This window comes from Eucyclogobius newberryi, unplaced genomic scaffold (genome assembly GCF_026437365.1).
Source record: "Eucyclogobius newberryi isolate DKJ021-1_F unplaced genomic scaffold, fEucNew1.0.hap1 SCAF_2, whole genome shotgun sequence".
Taxonomy (NCBI): Eukaryota; Metazoa; Chordata; class Actinopteri; order Gobiiformes; family Gobiidae; genus Eucyclogobius; species Eucyclogobius newberryi.
Genome location: NW_027315834.1, coordinates 20,742,516 through 20,766,532, shown reverse-complemented (window position 1 = coordinate 20,766,532; position 24,017 = coordinate 20,742,516). Strand labels below are relative to the sequence as shown.

General features: G+C 39.8%; 1 protein-coding gene across 2 annotated transcripts; it reads left to right on the top strand.

Annotated features, from left to right (window-relative positions):
- The first annotated feature begins 2,625 nt into the window (after nt 1-2,625).
- Nucleotides 2,626-23,616, top strand: rph3aa (rabphilin 3A homolog (mouse), a). 2 transcript variants are annotated; one of them, XM_072454309.1, is made up of 16 exons: nt 2,626-2,706; nt 13,468-13,595; nt 13,995-14,124; nt 14,406-14,489; nt 14,862-15,024; nt 15,448-15,633; nt 16,300-16,506; nt 16,838-16,917; nt 16,989-17,063; nt 17,305-17,414; nt 17,497-17,623; nt 17,698-17,751; nt 22,187-22,338; nt 22,440-22,521; nt 22,609-22,705; nt 22,775-23,616. In XM_072454309.1, exons 2-16 carry the CDS (start codon nt 13,480-13,482, stop codon nt 22,906-22,908), a joined length of 1,797 nt encoding a protein of 598 aa, XP_072310410.1. In that variant the 5' UTR covers nt 2,626-2,706; nt 13,468-13,479; the 3' UTR covers nt 22,909-23,616. The 2 variants fall into 2 exon arrangements, with proteins under 2 accessions (XP_072310410.1, XP_072310411.1); XM_072454310.1 differs by lacking the exon at nt 2,626-2,706 and having other exon boundaries at nt 13,472-13,605.
- Nucleotides 23,617-24,017: the final 401 nt, after the last annotated feature.

Here is a 24,017-nt window from a genome sequence, read left to right as displayed (position 1 = left end):
CATCTGTACACAGTGTAGTTTTTAATTTTTAAAGATTTTGTTTGGTATAATTTTCAACCTGGTGATCTCATTATAATATTCCGCTTTATAATAGAAATTGTAATATTTTTTTCTAACTAGAAGGAAGAAATTATACAACCCAAGGTTTTACTTTTTTTTTTTTGGAATCTCAGTATTTATAGTGTTTAACCAAAACCTCTGTCACAGACTGAAGTATTTCTTCTTGGACAAGGTCTTGTGCTCTCTCCTTGCTGCTGGGTGACATGACACACACAGACTGACTAGTCTGACAGCCTGAGAGGGACAGATTATCTACACTTTATATGTGTCAGATGTCACACACTCATTCAAACACCACTTCCAAATGTTTAGTCCACAGAAAAATGAAGTAATATTTTCCTTGATAAAGTCCACGGCCTTTTCCAACTGCGTTCATTCCTGTGCCTTTGTCAGTACATTCAGCATAATGTGCCTTTTAACGCTCTGCCAACATGTAAGATATTTGTGATTCTGTTTTCTTTTTACACTGATGAATCCCTGAAGTCCCAGAAGCTGAGCACGAGATAGTGAGGGACAAAGCACAAAAATACTTTGTTTGAATCTTTAGACCTTTACAAACCTGTCCCTGACAATCTTTATGCACTCATTCTGGGAGTCACACCGACATGTCCACAGCAGACAAACAAACATATTCCACATCACGGTCCTTCAAAGCAGTCTAGAGCTTAAACAAATCATTTGCTGTATTTTTGGTTTGAAATGACTTCTTGACATTCACATAGTAAAGTCCTCTGTAGTAATGGTCATTATTTTTAGCAGTTATACACTTTGCCCAAAAACCAAGGGGTGTTTGCACATTTCCAGCACCTTGACCTTTATGTTTTTACCTTGGAAACAAAGTAGAACAAAAATGTGTATTTTTTAATTAAAATTTTAACACAGCCACACTATAAAGGCTACCTTTATAAAAACACATTTTGCCACCTCAGACACAAACATCGTTTGTTTTATTTCTCAATAATGAACCTGAGAAGCTTTTAGTGACGGGGTGGTATATTTATGGCAACAATTTACTATATTGTCAACACAGTTAACAAGTAAAACACTTTTTTTCCTTTTCCCCCCCATTACAATTCTCTTCCATTTAAAGGGGAATAAATGTTTATAAAAGAAAAATGTGTGACAGGGCGGCAAGTTTTACAAGTCCCATCTAGAATAAAACAAACAAAATCGAGATGTTTTTAGATTGCCTCCATTGAACTCACTATAACTTATTGTGTAATTTTAAGGAACATTATTTTTATACCCATCTAACATTCTGGGCTGGTAAGTCACAACTGCACACAAACATTATGTTTTTTGTACAAAATACAATTTGAAATAAAACCAATCTTCAAATGTACATTATGAGTTAATTTATACGACTTTAAAACAAAAAGACTGAACTGTTTGATTAAAAACATTTGTTCGAAATTGCCAACATTGAATCTGCACTAACGCAAACATTAATGCAATGCTGTTTTACTCTTTATGAATGACACATGCTATATATGATAGACCTGCTAGATCGCCACAAATGAAAAACACAGATTTTGACTAATTATTATTAGTTCTGCCTCCCATCAACATCTGAGGACTGGAAATGTAGAATGACCAAAAGACAACACTGCTTCATATCAGGCCTATCATCAATTTGATCAATAAAGCCTACCAACTTGATAAGGGCAGATAGTCTGATATCTAGTGACAAGTTATTTTAATGGGTCATGTGTTTGAATCGATGCATGCTATAAATCAATCTCTAGGCTTGTAGAGGGAGAATTTGCACTCATTACAGGTTTAAAGAGCGTGTGTTGGAGCCACAGGAGGGCGCCAGCAGGCTGGTCATCACATGCCACATTGCGCTTGATTCTTTTGACATCCCTTATTCTTTGGGCTCAATGAAACTAACTGTAGTAAAACGTCTATTTCTCTAGATATACATGATTTCACTATTGTAATAGTGACTCACATGTCACATATGTGTGACTGGCACAACTATTTCTGCAACACTGACCGTGGACAACTTGACTTATGGGTCTACGTTAAAGCTACTTGTTGTGGGAAATTACATAATAATATGGTCTCTAATTGCTCACACGGTAATCCTATTGGATGATCTGTATTGTACTACATATAATAGGCCTAAGTGCAGCTGTTTAGCTCAAGGCTCTAAAAGCACCAGAAATAGAGCCATCAGAAAGAGTCCCATGTGGCTGAAAGCAAACAATGTAATGTCATGTATTCATTGGTTTCAACTTACATTTCACAATTCAAATATACATTTTGTTTTGAATTGTTAATTGCTATGGCAACAGTGTGAGCAGTTGTTCATAATTTTGAAATCCATCATCTAGTATGAGGTGTTAAACCAAAGCAGCCCTGATCATTTATTGGATACAAAATCATCACAATGATGGACTTAAACTGTATTTTTATTCGCCTGCAGTGGCATCACCCTTGTGTTGATGAGATGCGCGTGGACAGATTTATTTAAAGTGTAAGAGGGAGGGGGGCGGAGCGAGGCTTTACTACAGTATGAGAAGCTGCGCTCCTGGGGAAGAGCGGACTCCAGCGCAGGATGCTGAGCAACCGCATCTTTCATCCACCATCCACCACTCTGAGGACAGAACAACGCACAAACACACATCTGTTTGGACACTTGAGGTAGGCCTCAAACTTCAAATTTTATTTGCCAAGAAATGTACAACAAACGCAGAAACTCGTTGCAAAGTTTAAATTTATATTATTCATATTCTTAATCAACATAAACTCTATGGAAATTTGTTTGATATTTGTTTTATATAGCTTTACTTTTACCCAATTAATATTGCATTTTGATGACGGAAAGGATTTGATGGATTTTGATTGAGATTTGTTTTGCTTTTAATGATTAATGCAAATATATGTATGAATTCTAATGATGCTCTTAAGTAATACATTTAATTACTTCAAGACCTGCCCTGAGTGGGCCTTCTTTCATTTGAAGTACAGCTGTCATTGCCCTAAAGGGAAGCGCTACCTAAATATTGATACATGATTAATTAAACACACAGCATGCACATATTTTCATCACATGTGGTCCCAAAGTGTCTTACCTGTGTCCTGGAGTTTCTTCTGAATAGTGAGATGGAATCTATTGTCCGCATGTAGACTGCCATTTGAGTAAATAAGTAGGCCTACTGTGTACAATTGATTTGCAACAAATGGTGGGTCCTTGATTTGTGCTTGTCCTCTACTATGGCAGGATTGATTCCCACTTCCCACTGCTGGTTCCCATGCTCCTTGTACAGCTCTCTAATTCCCTCCTTGACCAGGATAATCATGATGGTGCGACTCTTGGGGGAAGATTTTTCAGCTTGTAGTGCCCTGCAGATGCTGACTTATGGCTATTGTGCATGAGCCTAAACCATTCACGCCAACTCAACATTCTTTGGTGCTGAACTCGGGGGAAATGCTTCCATCAGTCCACTTTTTCTGTTCATGCACATTTTGAGAAAAGACACTTGTAGTATACTGGTCTTTGCTGTGGTAATCATTCTGTAAGAACCCACACCCTGCACAATTCGTTCTCCCACTTAGAAATTATGGAGGGGTCTTAAATGTTCATTGTATAGGTGCATAGGTGCATTTCAAATCCAAAAATGACATTGTATGATTTTTAAAATGATTAATTTGTATGTTATGCACCTACAATGAAAATTTCAGGCCCCTCCATTTCTAAGAGGGAGAACTTGCACAATCGCGCAGTGTCCAAATACTTATTTTCTTCACAAAGCAAAATTATGAGTTAGTCAATGTAATCCCACATTTGCCCTGGAGTGATCCATGGTAGAAATAAAGGTTTCAAAGCCATCAATGGACATCATGGTTTTTGAAATCCAGATGCTTTAACTCCCATCCAGCAGTCATTTCTGAGGACAGTCTAAGCAGTTTAAAGTCATGGTGCACTGAGGGAGCTACCTTCTGGGAGGACTTACCCTGAAACTATAGGATAAAAGATTTACAATGCATTGGTCAAGAGCCCTTCCATGTATGCTTGTGCACCCAAGATAAGTGCTCACATTGTTTGAGCAATCCAGAGCTGAACTTGAGGTGAGCCCTATGAATGCACACTTTTGTTCGCTTTTGTCCCACCTATTTTTCAAGAAGCTCCAATTACAAATATTAGATTTTTGCACCTCTTCCTGTTAGACTAAGCAAACTGCGTCTTTGTCAAAACAGTGTCAGAACTGGGGTCAACACCGTTACTCAGGTCAGAGGTGGGTAGAGTACAATGAAATGCAGAGGACAAACGTCTGTACGGGGACAATACAGCATACCTTCACCTTAAATAGTATATAAGAGTAACTGTAAGAGTAATTCTCTGGACGTAATCAGAGTTAAAATGTTATTAAAACATTAAATAATGCACACAATCTGGTATTTTCAAAGGATAGACTCAAAAATGAGAAAAACAAAATCATATCTGAAGGATCAGTGCAAGAAACACAAATAATTTGATATTCTCAACATAAAGCTTTTGCCACTTGTACACATACTCACAGTGTGAAGAGTGACCAAAACCTTTACTCAAGTAAGAGTATTGTACCTTCAAACTAAATGATACTCGGAGTAAATGCAACTGAATAACTGCAACTAAGTACTACCCATCTCTGCCCAAGATTGATTCAAATTAATTTTATGTCACCCATGATGCACATGGTTCAAATGTAAAAAAGATTGTCTTCACCTCTGTCTTAGATATTGTGTCCTCTGCACTTGGAAATCGATATCGGTTGCTATAACACTCCCATACCTGTAGCAGAAGCCCACTGTCACACCTTTGTAAGCTGTTTATCTGAACGCGTGGTGTTAGCTGTATAGAAAACAGTTGGACTTTCCGCATTAAATGACAAAAAGGAATTATGACCAAGTATATCCAAAAGATGGGCACATTTATCAATAGATCATCTGTTAACATGGCAACTGGGTTCACCACAGCCAGGCAATAAGACATGAGACTCAGCTTTAGAATATATATATATTTTTTTATAATAGCAGCAGATTGTGTATGTGATCAAATTACATCTCTAGTGGTGTGATGATGATAATGTAATGTACTTTTGAGCAGCACTGTAGCACTTAGACAGCATCCTCCTCCACTTTTACAATAGCTTGACATTATGCTGTTTATGAGGTGAAAAGATGTTGATGGGCATCTTGCTGATACTGTGTTAGTAAACGGAAGAGTAAAGATTACTACACAATTTGACAACATACTGCAGAATATTCTAATTGCATAAAACAAATCAATGCCTTTATTCAAGGCACTAGAAACACAGAAAATAAAGAGGACACATTCAAGTTTTTTTTTCGCATTCTCAGTTTATGAACAAGCCATGTCTTATGTGAAAGCTCAGATGCTGCAGAAGTCAAGGCTCACTGCAGAGGCTGCACTAGCACTGATTCATGATTAGTGCAGGAGCTTGATTTTACAATTCAGATGAGAAAGAGCAAAAAAAGAATTTTACTGCCGTCAAAAATTGTGGATCAAAAAGTTACTAATGGTACACATGTATAGAAAATGTATAAATCCTGTAATGATGGCCGATTCAAAACTTCAAAGTGATATACTTATAAATACAGCTTGCCAAATTTGAGATTTTTTTGGACATTAGTTATTATGAAGCTGGTTAGCCGCTGTTGTGACTTAACATTTTGATGGTAATTGATGTTAATGCAAATAACACACAATTATAATACAATGATAATAGATTGATAATAAAATATTAATAAATAGAATAAGATTTAAAAAAGTCTATGAAGAAAATCAACAGAAATTGTACTGTCAACATAACAACGGACTTTGAAGTGTACAGCACTTTCGAGGATGGGGTCAGAATAATAGCTTGAATATTTAAGAAAGATTCACATTCAATATTGCTTACCAGAACATTGGGCCATGTTTCCATTTGTAGCTGAAGCATAGCACCTATAAACAACTATCAAACGATTGGTGGACCGTTGCCTGCCACGCTACTAGCACTAAAAGACACCCTGTGTGTGAATGTGTTGCTCAATTCAATTAAACGTATTGTTTAGAGCCCAAAATCATAACAGCAGTCGCCTCACTTCACACAATTGTTGATTGACCTTTATATACCGCCGAAGAGCAAGAGTTGAGTTGAGAGCAGAAACCTTCAGGGTTCTGGGTCTGGGACGGGTGCAGCCGTGTGGTCTAAACGCTCAAGGCTCTGAAAGCTGCCTTTTCTTCAAAGAAAGTAGGAGAAGTGGACATGGGTGGTCTGTGGTGGCTCCCTCAACCACCATTACAGCCCATGTGACCTGCAACCGTGTGTGTTAATACAGAGCGACGACTCCTCTGTTTTTGTCAAAAAGCTTTCTACAAACATGTGAAAAAACACATTTTCAGTCATAGACTAGAGTGTAGTGTAGAGTGTTTATTATTATAATTTTTAATCATTGCTTTATGAAATTTATTTAAAAATAGCATTAAAGTACATTTAGAAGATAAATATTGGGCTTGACTTTGTAGAAGTTCTATTGTACTATGGTTCTGGTTGTCTTCCAGCTGCCCCCTGGAGTCTATGTAATCTAGTGGGTTTTAGCGTTAATCGCTGTCACTCACCACACCATCATTTCCTCATCAGTCTGGTTCTCCTGGTGTGGTCTTGGCTGTAGATAATCATCTCACTCATGTGTTCGTATATATACAGACTGAAGCAATCCAATATATTGTGAGATCTGTCTTGCAGCACAATGGTTTTGCAACTGGGATAAGTACAATCAGAGTACATCTACCACAGTCATTTTTATACTTTCAATTTTCTTCCTCTCTGGTTTAGTCAAGCTTGTTTTTAGAGAGGTATTTTTCTTTGTTAACCGTTTTGGTTAAGTCAGGATTTGCGATTTTGGGAGGTCTAGGTCCCTGACTTAAACCTGGTTATAAAGATCACGATGGTCATAATGCTCTGTGGTATAGGCCCACATGTGCCTATGTAAGGGTTAATACTCCCACAGAGTCATCAGACACATGGATAAAGGAGGTGGAGATGTTTCCCTGCAGAATTAAGCCCCATAAGCTGCTTCCAGACTCAAACGCTAAACCTGCTCGGAGGGCTGAAGAGACGAGGAGGAGGATAGAGCAGCATGAATCAATGCTTGGATGCATGATGGAAGAGTGAAAAAATGCTTCTGAATCTGACGTAAGCATGCGGGGAGCTCTCGGCCACAGCTGAGGGGCACCGTGAAGGTGAACAGAGCCTCTGAGCAGAGACGTATTTGTGCCTAATTCAGAGGAGAGTGTGCTGCCTCCTCAGGGAATGTTCTGTGTACCGTAAATAACAGGGGAACTTGCTTTTGTTTTCTAAATGTAGTTTCCCAAAGTAGGTTTCCTGAGATGACTAACCTTATTTTAGATTAATGTCGGTGACCATAACTCACTGCTCAAACTTGATGGAAATGTAGCCTATAGACGTGGACATGACCACTATTATAACAATAGTTACAACATTACCATCCCGATACATGTGAAAATGATGCTTGTGTAGAGATTTGCCCATTTGCTCTCTCCATGTATTCAGGCTTTAGTATTTATTCACAAAGACTTGAAAGCATTTATCACATCAGCTCCGTAATACCAATCTTAAGCCTCAAAGCATCAGAAATACAGGGAAATAACACAATGCTTGTTTTTTACCCCGAATCCACAATGTGTACTTGCCTTGTGCTGTGAAATAAATTTTTGATGTGTATAAAGAAAGAAATAATGCACTTAAGCATAGTCTCATGCGGCTAAACTGCATGTCCTTTAGTTCATGTCAATTTGCCATGCATTTGAGTTTGCTGCTGACCATGTGTGACAGATCTCCTCTCAGCACTGGCTTTCAAGGGTACTTGCATGTCATTTTATATTACGGTAATGCCAAATAACATGTCAAAGCTTTTACTTCACACACATTGCTTTTGTGCGCTTGAATGTCTAGTTCTTAAAATAGTGTTTACAAATGTCAATGTGTCTTCCTGATAACCACAAGTGTGTAATACATATAATCCACCTTTCCACACAAACCTGCCTCGCTGTCAGATCACACCATTAAACAGTGTAATCATACCTTCTTTAAATGACTTGTGACTTCTGAAAGGTCAAGGAGAAGGCTCAAAAATGTGCACAAAAACTGTGATTACAGGAATTGTAGGACTATGTCATGTTTTTCATGTATGTTGAACTGTTGAAACTGACAAAGCACATTTGACATTCATAACCATGCAGGACTAAAAGGATGTCACACAAAAAAAAGAAATACCGTAATGCTATGCTAATATGTAGTTTTATGAGGATAAATTCAAATGCCTCACTGCTGATATCACAAACAGATGGGTGGGAGGAAGGCATGTATGATGTATTGATGGAAGAAAAGGACATGTGATGCAGGCCATCAATCAATAAACATAATAAGACGTAAATTTAACTATTAATAAATAGAGCTGCACAATATAACCCAATGATTTGATAATAGAATGTACACTGCAAAGAACAAAATATAATGTATTTTTATAGAAAAATCCTGTTGTGTTCAGTTCAGACCTGTCTAAACATGTTCTGAAATGTGATTCTTGTATTCAGTATTCAGAGTTCTTTCAAATGTTAATGCTCCTGAAGTTGTTTAAAATGTGCCCTGTAACAAAACTACTCCAGCTCTTTGACAGGAATATTTCTTAAAGCATATACCGTACGTTAGAGCTCTCTCTCTCTCCCTCTCTCTCTCTCCCTCTCTCTCTCCCTCTCTCTCTCTCTCGCTCTCTCTCTCCCTCTCTCTCTCTCTCCCTCTCTCTCTCTCTCCCTCTCTCTCTCTCTCCCTCTCTCCCTCTCTCTCTCTCTCTCTCTCTCTCTCTCTCTCTCTCTCTCTCTCTCTCTCTCTCTCTCTCTCTCTCTCTCTCTCTCTCTCTCTCTCTCTCTCTCTCTCTCTATAGGACAAAGTCGGAAACACCTCCACCAAGGTCCTCTGGGACTTCCAGATACAGAGAGACCGAATTATGATGGTGAACCAACCGGACATAGTGGTGGTTGACAAGGGTCAGAGGAAAGCCGAGGTGGTGGACATTGCAGTGCCATGGGATGGAAACATCCGGAATAAGGAACATGAGAAACTACAGAAATATCAAGGCCTCAGAGAGGAGCTGGAGAAGGTCTGGAGTGTGAAGGTATCGGTGGTGCCCGTAGTGATCGGAGCACATGGGGCAGTGACCCCCAAACTGGAGGAATGGCTTGAGCAGATCCCAAGAAAAAACATCAGATATCTCAGTCCAGAAAAGGGCAGTGCTAGAAACAGCAAAGATACTGCACAGAACCCTAAGGCTCCCAGGCCTCTGGTAGAGGACCCGAGCTTGAAGTGGGATAAATAGAGACCACCCGCGGAGGGTGAGGAAGAGTTTATATTATTAAATGTTTTAATTATTAAAATACTGGACTACAAATGCTAAATTAACTAAATACTGAACTGTACTTAAATAAAATATAGCTGCCACTAAGAATATTGGAACACCTTACATGAATGCAAATCCCTTAGTTGGCGCACACTGACCTACTTTGACCCTTTTAAGTGCACAAAGCATCAACTATTCACACTCTTACATAACATACAGTGGTATGTGAAATCTCTGCTGCCTACTCAGATGAATGACCATTCGGTTGACCATTTTTGACCATTTTTCTTAGCTTATAGTTCTCGTATTTCTACAATCAATACAGCAACATCCTGTGTCTTTACTGCAGCTTACACCTCTCTGCATCATTAGATCACACAAAAAGATAAGATAAGAATAAACGTAATTGTCCCCTTGGAGAATCTGTGGACTAAGAAAAGCAAAAAACATTCAACTACAGCAAAGTCACAATTAAAATGAATTCTTAAGTTAAGAGATTTGAAAAATTATGCCAAGAAAGGGCATGTGATGGAAAAGTCCATGATGCTTGAAAGATAATTAAGTACATTATACTTTTTTAAGTCACTTAGAATTCAGCAGTTTAATTGATGTTGGGATAAAATATTTAAGTCTGAGCCGGTTAGATTTGAAGTTGGGGATGTGGTGCCTCCTCCCCGACGGTAACATATTGTACACTGAGGATAGAGGGTGTTGAAGGGCTGTTGTGATCACGGTGCCTTGTTTCACCACAGCCCTCTCATATATTGTCTGCAGTGGTTCATAGTACTTGTGTCCAATTATCTTCATTGCACATTTATGAATATGTGTCAGTTTATTTCTTAGCCGTACCATGCTGTCATGCCAAACCAGATGACGCTCTCAACTATGGCTCTGTAAAACCTGACCCACTACAGAGGCTCTCAATGTGTCAGAAGGCTGTCCAGATGTACTCCTAAATACTTATATGAGGCAACCTGAGTGACTGCTTGACACTGGGTTGTGGTTTCTTACCTGCCTCTGGTCAATTACAATCTCCTGTGTCTTGTTTACATTAACAATCAGGCAGTTTGTGTCACACAATCAATACCTCTATCTCATTATAATAAATTAATATTCTTACAATCTATTATGTAAAGTGTAAATAGAACTGGAGACATGGTGATTAGATTAGATTAGATTAGATTACCTACACCACTAACACAGTCTTCATGTTGTGCAGTTAATGTCCACCTCACAGCTCATAATGCTTTGTAGCTTGACTTGCATATTACCATAAATATACTAAGAGGTGCAGGTTACGACCATGGGATGGCGAAAGAGGCAAAGATGAGGGTTCATGGGGTGAAAACATGGTTTGTGTCCTCCCTTCTTCTGAAAAGGTGACTTTGAGAATCATAGCACTGTCATGTACATTGATCTATTGTTAGGCAGAGATGCTCTGGTCATATGACGGCCACTGTGAGCCACCACTGACCCGACATGTCTCGTATGTTATTCATGATAACTTCAACATGATCTCAGCGCTGGTTTGTCATGCTAGTGAACTTGAAGCCAATCCAATGTAGGACATTTGTCCAAGCATAAAATAAACGAACGCTGTAATTGTTGCTGATATTTATGTGGAACCACAGTTGTGTGAAATTCTACACGACCAGAAGAAATTGCCTTTGACTGTGCGATAATGCTACATCCACCAGCGCAAATTAAACAACAAACAAACAAATGACAATCAGACAGCAAACAATGAGTTCTATTAATGAAGTGGAAAATCTAGATTGGTCATGGCGGATACATTAGTGATCATCTGTCTATATCTGCACAGGGTGTAACTGACCCAGTCGTCACATAAAATAACATTATACACATTTGCAAACTATTAATTGGCTATACCTGCAGAGAAAGGAAAAATAAAAATCCACAGCCATATGTCATAAACTGATTTTTTGTTTGGGGAAAATAAGTGTCCTAATGCTTGATTTGTAAGGAGAGGCAGGAGACTCTGCATGTCTGAGGCAGTTGAGGTTTATGTAACATCGGTCTGGGACCCGGCAACTTGAATACTTACACATTGTGCTATTGGCTATTGAGGCCTGACTATGCTTCCACTCAAGGAGGTTTAAATAGAAGGCCTGTATGTATTTTTACGTTTTTATCTGTTTGTATTGTGATTTTAATACATAATTTACTGTTATGTAAAGCACTTTGTGTAAGAATTGTGCTCAAAACTAGCCCACTATATCGCTTCTGTGAGACAAGTTGACCAAGGAAACTGATAATGTTAGAGAAGGACAAATTTTGTAACAGTATATGACCGGTCATTGATAGCGGTAACCACACAACTGTGTCAACAATGATAGAACTGAAGGTGTCCTTGTTATTTCTATGCACTGGATGAACAATTCCATAACAGATGCACAATTGCACAACTAGGATGCACTGATAACTGCACCTCGTAGCATTTATGCCCTTGATTGTTGTGTGAAAACGTATCTTTATAGGTCCATGTCTTCTGTCTTTACCGATTAAGTCATGAGGTTGTACTGATTACAATTAGACCTGCCGGAGTCGGTTACGAATTAGCTCTTCCACAGCTCTGCCTCTAACTCTTGACCTATAAGACACAAACACGTCTGTCAGCTTTCCGCAGTGTCCAACGTGACAGCCGCCATTGACATTTATTATGTGACATTTTAATTTAGTATATAGAATGAAATACAAACACATATTTCTATTCGACTTTAAGCCACTGATCTGTTCACTCGTACAACACCCATCTGCTACTGTATTGCTCTGTCGACTTAACAGAGGTGAAAAGCATTTTAATTTCTTGCTTGGCCCAGTTTAAGAGATTTTAGGCTCTCGCTTCTGGTGAACAGGCTTACTCTAAATTGTCAGTTGTCAGCAAGGGCCATTGAGGAGAAAAAGCATTCAAATTAGGTAAAAAGGTCAGAGCATTTTGTTTAAACTATAGTTGTGTCCGACTATAATGAGAGCAAGTCTTCCATAAAGATCTGACTTGTACACAATTAACTGCTTTTTTCTCTGTGCAGCTGTACTTAGGTGTGTTCATTTTGCCATGACCAACAGATGTATCTATATTGTCCAGGGTCAATGACACAGCATTATGTGTGGCTCATCTAAAACAATGGCTCACATTAGCTCATATCTGTTGTGTTCCAAGTAGCACCTCTGCACTACAGTGGGACGGCTGATGATTTCCCTCTGGCCATGTTTTACAAGCCTATGATGCACCGCTTTCAACTTGTACTAAGTATGAGTTCATGAGGACATGGAGGGGAAAAACATGAATGACGTTTCCATTAACAAGCAAACGTCTACAAAATCTGACAGGAGCCATAGTTATTTAACTAAATAACATCGATTGTTATCTTACATACCAATCTCTGTGGAAACATCAAAAAGATGCTAATTTGTTAAAGAGAGAGAGAGAGAGAGAGAGAGAGAGAGAGAGAGAGAAATATCAAGGCCTCAGAGAGGAGCTGGAGAAGGTCTGGAGCGTGAAGGTATCGGTGGTGCCCGTGGTCATCGGAGTACTTGGGGCAGTGACCCCCAAACTGGAGGAATGGCTTGAACAGATCCAGGAAAAACATCAGACATCTCAGTCCAGAAAAGTGCAGTGCTAGAAACAGCAAAGATACTGCACAGAACCCTCAAGCTCCCAGGCCTCTGGTAGAGGACCCGAGCTTAGAAAAAGGGACAGGACCACCCGCAGAGGGTGAGAAGGGAATTTGATTTTTTAAATATAATTTAAACAAAATAACACTTAAGGCATTCCTTGTTGTGCATTTGATTTCTTCCATAGTTTTTCTGTAGCTTTATACTTACATAAATTGCAATTATTGTGTAATATTTGCGAGATTGTTGCTGATGTCTTCAGACTTCTGTGTCCCACTGCGTGTCAGTGCAGTCATGGGAGATGGCCGATTTATTTGGAGCTGGCTCTTACGCTGCGTGTGGGTGGTTGTGTTTTTGGTCTAGATTTGGAGAGTGATGAACATGTCCAGCGCCCCACTGGGAGCAGAGCTCACAGATGAGGAAAAGGAGATCATCAACAGTGTTCTGGCTCGCGCTGCAATGATGGAGGCCATGGAACAGCAGAGGATTGAGTAAGATCATGTAAACTACTCTTGTCATATCAATTTACATACACATACAGGGTTAAGCATGTATTTAACTTCAGTTCAAAGAAGCCAATATTTTAATTCAAATAAAAATGAAGGAGGGGTCACACGTTTCCATGGGTTTAAGATTATGAGAAATTAGGGCTGTTGCCATGGCAATTACCAATTTAAAACAAAATATTTTAATATTTTTAATGAGAAAAATGTGTTGTATACCAGGAATCTGAAACCCACAAATTGTATTTCAATTGAAATATCATACTGTTTGAACTGAACTACTAACAAAGTCTTCCATTTACCATTCTCATCCACTGAAGATGGTATGTAGATGTCTTTGTTTGCTGATATGAGTCAGGACACACAGTGATTAGCATGTGTTTGCAGGCGCCTCTCCACTCGGCTGGATAATATAAAGAAGACTGCGTGTGGAGATGGCCAGTCGCTCTGCCTCATATGTGGGGCAGGGTTTGGACCACAGGGGGTCACAGCTGTCCTCTGTGCGCACTGCAACAAAGTAGGTGTGCAGTCCCAGCAGATGCATCCATTACTTTACACATACAACTAGAGCAGAATGTAGTTCCTTGGAGGTTTCCTATAGAGATAATACATGCCAAGCCAACCATTTGCTAACTTCCTATGACAGATTATTTATGGTCTTATGTTTCACCTTCTGTCTAGTTGTCAGTAAGAAAGCATAAGGTTATTGCTATCTTGACGATAAAGTATACTATATTCCTGTTGCTTCCTTCTGTCAATGTACTCTTTCCAGATTATTTTGTTTCTGTTTCTTTGCAGCACATGTGTAGTAAATGTGGAATCTACAGTAACAGCAGGGACGGCCCAATGTGGCTGTGCCGAATCTGCAATGAGCATCAAGAGGTGAGAAAAAACAGCTGATGTCGGATCACAATATTTTGGCGCATTTATTATTTTTCAACACTGAGCTTTATTGTAGCTTTGTGTTTCAGTGCCCATTGACCTAGAAAATGATCTTTGATACATCACAGTATTTGAAGTAAACATAGGTAACCTAATATTTACAACAACCAGTACCATTTTGAGCTTTTTACAGTTTTATTTATGTTACAGTGTTGGCTCTATGTTTGTTTGGGTTTGCACAATACAAATATATCCTCTACCAGTCATAACTTTGTAATGTAAAACTTCTATGCAACTTGACCAGTGACTCTCTTTTAAACTAGCCTCCAGTTAATACAGCAACTGTCAGAAGTCCACCTTACTGTTTTACAGGTGCAGAAACGGTCAGGTGCTTGGTTCTTCAAAGGGAGAGAGCTGCAGCCTCTCCCAGGCCCACTGCCTCTGTCCAAACCACGAAAGTCCAGCTCTGAGCCCAACTCTGCTCCAGACCACCATCAGAGACCACAGGAAAAGGCCACGCTTCATCAAGAGCCAAGTAACGCTCTTCTTTAACAATTTACTCTACAAATGTTACACGGGTATTCAACTACATGTCCTACATAGCACCAGATACATGAATACAAAATGTTTCAACTTTGAGGGTGGCACAAATGATGAGCTGCCAAAAAAAGAATGTCATTGTTTCTTATTGCTTTACTGCATAACAGAATCACACCCAATGTTGACAATGACTGAACGAAAGCACAAGACACTGACAAGCAAAACACAGATTCATGAATGTATTCATAAACACTCAAAAATCGATATTGTTTTGAAGCAATCAATAGTGTTTCGCCGAAGTGAGCAGATGATTTCTATTGGAATGCATATACCATCATGGCAATGACTAATGCTAATGAGCCTGTGTAATTAAGGAAGCAGACACGGGAGCATCATTGTGTCTCTTCTTTCTGCTCAGAGGCTGGTGCTGAGCCGCTAGCCCCACAGCCCTCTAGATCAGAACAATGGGACCAGACGGCAAGAACAACAGCTGACAGCGGTAATAAGGGCCAGGCCAGTCCAGAGGTGGTAATGAAAGCAGAGGGACATGTGTTAGCTTCTAAACCACCGCGGGCTAGAGCTCAACAGGCACCCTGCTGCTCAGGTAAGATATGCAGACCAATAATCAACACCACTGCAAAATCTTTGCAAGGCTTTACAGGTGGGACATTATTCTTTTTCATTCTTCTGGACTGGAGATCAAGCATTCATTAACTGAGATCTCAGGACAGCTTTATATCACAGTCGCACCAAGTCGAGTCAGGAAAAAAGACCTTCAGCAATTTTGATCCCTGTCTGTAGAACAATCCCAGTGCTTTTGCTTGACATGATTTTATTTCATATTGAATGTGTGTTTTTATGAATTTGTTAATTTGTTGTTAAATCACTGAATGTTTTGTTGATTGTTTTATAGACATTTTAGCTAGATATTCTCTGTTACTGTATGTTTTATGTGTTAAAAAATAAAATGGGGAGCGAGGTGGAGCCATGTAAAAGTGGTAACAATCACGTATAGAGGCCTAAACATCTACAATGGGGATATCAATATTAATAATTGTATATTCACCCTTTCAAGAGAGTTCAAAATGATAATCAGAATGAGATTCAAATAATAATTTTCTGGATATTGACAACTATATACTATATACGTCTACAAGCTGTTATTATATATTTCCAATTCTTATGACTAATTAACAGGTCTAATGTACAATGTAATTTCGACCAAACAATGTCAAACAAATATTCGAAAATGCCACTTACTGTGTTACAGATTTGGAAAGTAAATGGTCACAGAGAGAAGAGTTGTCGTCTCCTCCAGTTATGGAGGAAAAACGACCTCTTGTGGCCAGTTCCACCTCAGCCTACAATCCAGCTCCCAAACTCACTCCAGTGGTGAATAACACTTCCAGCCAACCCCCTCCACAGAGACCTCCCCCAGAGACAACACAGGACGATGAATATGATTCCGACGATGCCAGTGAGTAACAAAACAGAATGTAGTATCCTTAGAATTAATTGCATGAAAAGTCCAAAGTCCTGTCATTCAACAGCTAGAACAACTTACTTTACTAATGATGTACCACCACTATTGCACTACAGCCTTGAATCATTATTTTTGTCACAATTGTTTTTTTTTTAAATACAAGCCCTGTGAATATTTGAAAACTGAATCAGGACTAGGTTGCGTTCACAAGACATCACATCTGAGGAATGACACCATCAAATTCATGAGGATTGTGCGTGACAAATGTGAAATATATATTTTCTTTCTGATATACTAGCATGTTGTGTGTGCTTATGTTCTGCAGCCACACTGGGATCTCTGGAGTTCAGTCTACTTTATGAACAGGAGAGCCATATATTACAATGTTGTATCATCAAATCTAAGGTGCCAACATGCAGTAAGCAGTGTGACAGTATTAGAAGTCTGCTTCCCCTCAATGTTTGTTTTTGAAACAGGGTTTGAAACCGATGGATTCCAATGGCCTTGCTGATCCCTATGTAAAACTGCATCTCCTGCCCGGAGCTAGTAAGGTATTCCCACATAATATGTGTAATAAATTAGAAACAGAAGCAATGGTTAAAAATCAAAAATTGCCTTATTAGTCCATTTTGATCAATTATTATGAGTGAATGTGCTGCTGATTATTTCCTTGTCTACGGATCTTGACTACCGATGGTTTCTTCAATACAATTGTTCTGTTCCACTGAAAGCAACGTTACATTTTAATTTGAATAATGTGTGGTTTATACTGTGTCTGGATGTATTCCTTAGTCCAACAAGCTTCGCACCAAGACGCTTAAGAACACTTTGAATCCAGTGTGGAATGAGACTTTGGTCTACCATGGGATCACAGATGAAGAAATGTCACGCAAAACCCTTCGGTATTAATTTACTGTGTCTTGGTACCGTTTCCTTCAATTTACCAGTATTTAATAATTAGGAGACAATTTGTCTCTGACCTAGGCTTTCAGTGAGCGATGAAGACACATTTGGGCACAACGAATTCATTGGCGAAACACGGGTGGCCCTCAAGAAACTCAAATTCAACCAAAAGAAAAACTTCAATATTTGTTTAGAGAGAGTGATACCGGTTAGTGTCATGAGAAAACATCTATGGATTCCTTTATCCCCATAAATATATCTCATGTGTGAACAACTCCTCAGGTGAAAAAGACTGCTGGAGGTTCATCTCGGGGCATGGCTCTTTATGAAGAGGATGTAAGTTCAACACACAAAAATACCTGCCTTTATGTACCTGTGTTACATAATACTTTTAAGTGCTTCTTGAGTATGCCTACAGTTCCCTAGTTAGGCCCGAGCGCCACAAGCTGGCGAGAGGCCTATTAATCTCGTAAGGCCGTGCGAAGCACGGCTGCGAAAAAGCGCACGTAGCCCACTTCCAAACACTCACTAACGCACTCCTTCACTCACGCACGCCCCGTGCATACTAATTAGTAGTAGGAAAATGGAACATTACCGTTGTAAACGGGCGAAGCCCGTGCAAAAAAGCACTCATTTGCTCTAAGTAGCTCACGAATACGTTCCCCATCTCTTGCATGTTCTGTGCATATAAGCATGTAATGCAAAAATTGAACATTATTACTGTATAGAGGGCCAAAAACACAAAGTGGGAAAATGACCCAAAAAAAATCTGATCGTAGAATCATGAAATTTGGCGCCGAGGTAGATGGTGACAAGAGAAGTAAAAAATATTATTACGGCAACGCCGTCCGCCCAACCAAATGTCGGCCATATTGCTTAAAAATGGCTAAACATGACTCAGGAGTTTTTCCAAACGTCGTACTTTTACGAACTCCTCCCAGGGCGTTGGCCCTAAAAAGCTGAAATTTGGTGAAAATGCTACTGAGGAGTGGGACATCAAAAGTTATTCAAATTACATTGATACCTGTCACGGTCTCTGAGCGGCGAAGCCGCAAACTGTAGCTAGAATTTCAGAAATCTCCCAAATTTAACATTTCTGCCGTTTGCGCAGATAAAATCCGAATTGCGTCAAATTAGAATCAGTTGTTAAACTCTTTGCCCTAAACCTACTTGAAGTGAAATAAATTAATTTGGAGCCACAGCGCCCCCTACAGATTTTATATGTTTAGTTTTGCGAAATTATATGAAATTTGACACACAACTCAATTTTAGCATCCCCATCAAAAAAGTCAATGAGACCCATGTCATAATTGTTATGGCTTTGCCGTAGCGATGACCAAAACCTCCCATGTTATTCCAATGGGGAAATCGCCAGAACATGTTTACACTTTGGACTTTCACCAACTCCTCCCAGGGCGTTAGTCCTATCAACGTAAAATTTGGTGAGACTCATCTTCAGGGGTGGACCATCAAAAGTTATCCACATTTTTATTCAAAAAGTCACGGTCTCTGTGCGGCAAAGCCGCACATTTTGCCAAGAATTCAAAATAGAATTGCTTTTTGATGGTAAAACAAAGGGGAGAAGATGTGACAGCGTCACAGATTCAGCAGTAGGCGTAATAAAAGGACCATTGGGGCGCGTTAGCGCCCCCTCCTCTTGCGGCGTGGCGGCGGCGGCGTGGCGAGGGCCGATCATTGCCGCTTGTGGCTTTAATTAGGCCCGAGCCCCAGCAGGGCGGAGGGCCTATTGCTCCCGCAACGCTGCCGAAGGCAGCGTTGCAACTGTCTTACCAAACATGCGGGCGCAGCCCGCATGTTTGGTGCCCCGTCGCCCCTGGCAAGTACAGTGAACTAGCCCATGCCGAAGGCATGGATCATGCATACTTACTCCTGCTATGACAGAAATAGTCAACAATTAGTGAATGGGCGTAGCCCATTCACTAATTGTTGACAACAGCAGCGCGAAGCGCTGCATTCCTTCAAAAACCCTCCTGGCATCGTCCCGTATGCGAGAATCCATGCCGAAGGCATGGGCCATGCTTGTATCTGCTCAAATCAATGGAAGTCTATGGGGAGTGGGCGGGGCATCCCGACGGAATAGGGAGTGACGAGCGCGTAAGCGCTCGTAATGATGATTCCACCCCATGGCGGCATCGGGAAGGCTTAGAGCTTTCAAACGATGTATAATTTGTTGTTATAGTGGAAACGGCTATATTGTTTTTGCTAAAAATATTATTATTTTTTTTTTTTATTATTATTTTTCTTGTTCTTCTTCAGCGCTTTGATCTCTAATTTGACCCCCTGAACATGCTCAAAAACTCACCAAACTTTGCCCAAAATTCAGAATCGGCGAAAAATTTTATTTTTTCTGGGCCATTTTTTTTTTCGTTAAAAAATGGCGCGACAGCGCCACCGACAAAAGTCAAAATACATTGCGCCTATGGGAGACGCCCCGAGGTCAACTTTGGCGTAAAGCTACGAAATTCGGGACACGCATTCCTCTTGTGAGGACGAACAAAAAAAATCATTGTGGCCACGCCCCCAGACTTACCCTATGGCCGCCATCTTCCTTTGAAAATGAAAATACGCTGTGTTAGTCATTTTGTTCACGTCAAACTTTGACGAACTCCTCCTAGCGCGTTTTGCCCACCGACTTCAAAATCGGCGTACGTCCTCTGGACAAGTGGGGCATCTAAAGTTATTCAATTTTTTGAGATACCTTTAACGGTCTGTGTGCGGCGCAGCCGCAAAGTTGGACAACTTATTTTGGAATATTGCAGATCTAAAAATTGCTCCCAATTGATCAAAACCAGTCCGATTAGGACCAAATTTTAATCAGTTGTTAAACTTTCTAGTTTGGACCAGTTTAGGCTGACAAAATTGAAATGGCCGCGATAGCGCCCCCTACAGAGTGACCTTTAAATTAACATTGAAGGTCAAAAATTTGTTTTACCAAAATTGTCTAAACTTTACCCAAAATTCTATTTTGCCGTCCCGATCACAAAAGCCAATCACAAAAATGCCTAAATTTTTACGGCGTAGTCGTAGCGATGACAGAAACCTCCCATGTTATCCCTATGGGAAAACCGCAAAATCTCTCAAATTACCACATTTTTATGTTTTACACTTCAACGAACTCCTCCTAGTGCGTTTTGCCCACCAACCTCAAAATCGGTGTACGTCCTCTAGACAAGTGGTGCATCCAAAGTTATCCAAATTTTAAGGATAACTTTTACGGTCTCTGTGCGACGGAGCCGCAAACGTTTCCCAGAATTCTGACTATTTGGCCTTCAGAGTGGCCTATAAACAATAGAGTTTTTCCAAATGACATGACATTTTGCACTAAATTCTAATTTGCCATCCTGATCATACAAGTATGAGAGCCAAAGTCATATTTTGTACGGCGTAACCGTAGCGTTGACAGAAACATCCCATGTTATCCTTATGGGAAAATCGTAGAATCGCTCAAATCACCACATTTTTACACTTCACACTTTAACAAACTCCTCCTAGGGCGATTGTCCGATCAAGCTCATATTTGGGGAAAATCATCTACACAAGCGGGCCATCAAAAGGTATCCATATTTTGATTCTAAGTGCTACGGTCTCTGTGTGGCGGACCCGCAAATATATGTTAGAAATGGGAAAACAGCGAAATCTCTAAAATGACCACATTTTCACGCTTCACACTTTCACCAACTCCTCCTAGGCCGATTGCCCGATCAAGCTCATATTTGGGGAAATCATCTACACAAATGGGGCATCAAAAGTTATCAATATTTTGATTTTAAGTGCTACGGTCTCTGTGCCGTGGAGCTGCAAATATACTGTCACAAATGGGAAAAACGCCAAATCCTTGAAATGTTCACATTTACGCTTCACACTTTAACAAACTCCTCCTAGTGCGTTTGGCTCACCAATCTCAAAATCGGTGTACCTCCTCTAGACAAGTGGGGCATCTAAAGTTATTCAAATTTTATGGATAACATTTACGGTCTCTGTGCAGCTGAGCCGCAAACTTTTCGCAGAATTTGGACTATTCGGCCTTCAGAGTGGCCTATAAACAAGAGTTTTTCCAAATGACATGACATTTTGCACACAATTCTCATTTGCCATCCCCAAAATAAAAGTATGGGAGCCAAAGTCATATTTGGTAAAGCGTAGCCGTAGCGATGACAGAAACATCCCATGTTATCCCTATGGGGAAACCGCAAAATCTCTCAAATGACCACATTTTTACACTTCACACTTTAACAAACTCCTCCTAGGGCGATTACCCGATCAAGTTCATATTTGGAGAATATCATCTACACAAGCGGGGCATCAAAAGTTATCCATATTTTGATTCTAAGTGCTACGGTCTCTGTGCGGTAGAGCCGCAAATATATGTCACAAATGGGAAAAACGCCAAATCCTTGAAATGTTCACATTTACGCTTCACACTTTAATGAACTCCTCTGTGGGCAATAGCTCGATCAAGTTCATATTTGGGGAAAATAATCTACACAAGCGGAGCATCAAAAGTTATCCATATTTTTATTCCAAGTGTCACGGTCTCTGTGCGCTGGAGCTGCACATTTGACCAACATTTGTGTTCATTTGCACTGGTTAAGCACAGCATTGTACATGTCCAATGTGTCGCTGTCTTAGTTCTTAGACAATTACGTTAGCGCCAACTCTGTAAAATGCAGAGAGCAGAGTCGGAAGGCCGGCGGCCCGCGAGGGCCGTTGGATGCCGCTTGCGGCTTTAATTCATCTTGTTTTTATTTAGTTGAATGAATGTGATGATGCAGAGGAGAGAGGGCGCATCCTTGTGTCCCTGATGTACAGCAGTCAGAAGAGCTGTCTGGTTGTAGGTGTGGTCCGCTGTGCTCACCTGGCTGCTATGGACTCAAACGGCTACTCGGATCCATTCGTGAAAATGTATGTTTGATGTTGTTGATGTTGTTGTTGTTGGACAAATCACTAAATGAAACTCATAATCTCTTCAAGTATATGCTGTTCATATGTCTTTAATGTTGTAGATGCCTTAAGCCTGATATGGGAAAGAAAGCTAAAAACAAAACACAAACCAAAAAGAAGACTTTAAATCCAGAGTTTAATGAGGTTAGTTGCTTTAAAACTGTTGCTTTTCCATCTCACCTGTTCTTCAGTTTTTCATCTTTGACTGACTCTGAGCTCAATGTGCAATAGGAGTTCTTTTATGAGATAAAACATGGAGAGCTTGCCAAAAAAACTCTTGACATCTCTGTGTGGGACTATGATATGGGGAAATCTAACGACTTTATAGGTAAATCTCATGTCTGGTCACTGAGTGGTGTCCTCAGACTACTCTTACATTATCTTTTGTTTCTGACAGGGGGATGCCAGCTGGGAATCCAGGCTAAAGGTGACTGTCTGAAGCACTGGTATGAATGTCTGAAGAACAAAGATAAGAAGATTGAGCATTGGCATGTATTGTCCAATGAAAGCTCAGTACAGTATGAAGAGTGAGACATCTTCACACACTTTTCTTTCTTTCCCTTGAAAAGTCACAGGCATAAGGCTATCATGAGCTTACATCACTGTATTTAGTTCTGAAACAATGTATAAACTGAACTCAACATCAGATGATTTACATAAAGGTTGACCCTTGAATTGTTCACATATGTTACCAAGCTTAGGTATATAGAAACATGTAACAAGAAAGCTTGTTCTACAAGCAGCATTTACCTGGTTCTTCAGAGCCTTGTTAATGTAGTATTAGTTGAGAGGAACTATGGCTTCAGCCCAGCTCCAAAATGGGATCTACCTATGACCTCATTTCCTGTGTTGATGGGTGCACCTGTCATACAAGCGTCTGTGTTATCAGATATATGACAACATGTAGTGCTTGCGTCATAAACATATTCCTTTTACTCGTGTTACTGTATAACATATTGTTAACTGTTCATTTTTATGTTCATGAGACAAAATGGATTATGTGGCAATAGGAAATACAGGATTGATGATCATTGATTGATTTCCTATGCATGCATGCACTCAACATCATCTGCATGACATTTAGTTTCATTGACAGAATAATGCTGCATTTGTGCATTTTATAAATCCCAATACCATGTTATTTATTGTGCATCATTATTTGAAAACATTCTGATCACTTTGTGTTGTTGAAATTATTGCATGTTTTGTCCCATGTGCATTTTAATAAACACTGTCTGCTGTTATTTGTGATGATTTGTAATGTGACATGGCACAAACTTTGTCTTAATCAGGCGAGGGTTTGACCAATCAGCTCAGACCGACACGCAGATGCAGCGCTGTGAACTTTGACTTTCAGAGATAAAATTATCCAACCGGGTGAAAGTTTATGCGCTCATTTAACTTTTGCTAACTTTTTTTAGGCTCAATAGAAAAAAATAAATAAATACATAAGCGGGTTATGTTCAAAAAACTAAATCACAACAGCTTCGGTTGGACTCTGATTGTGAACTCGACCGCCACAGTTTGTCACTGTGTCAACACATCCAACTATTGCAGCTGAAAATGTCCTTGAACAGAGCTTGTCCTTCATTGCAGACCATTCACTTAAATGAGTGAAATATTACTATTTGTAATTTGTA

Coding starts and splice junctions, on each gene's coding strand:
- rph3aa (XM_072454309.1), top strand. CDS start 13,480: ATGAACATGTCCAGCGCCCCACTGGGAGCAGAGCTCACAGATGAGGAA. Junction 15,025..15,447: donor CACGCTTCATCAAGAGCCAA/GTAACGCTCTTC, acceptor CTTTCTGCTCAG/AGGCTGGTGCTGAGCCGCTA. Junction 17,415..17,496: donor ATGTCACGCAAAACCCTTCG/GTATTAATTTAC, acceptor TCTCTGACCTAG/GCTTTCAGTGAGCGATGAAG.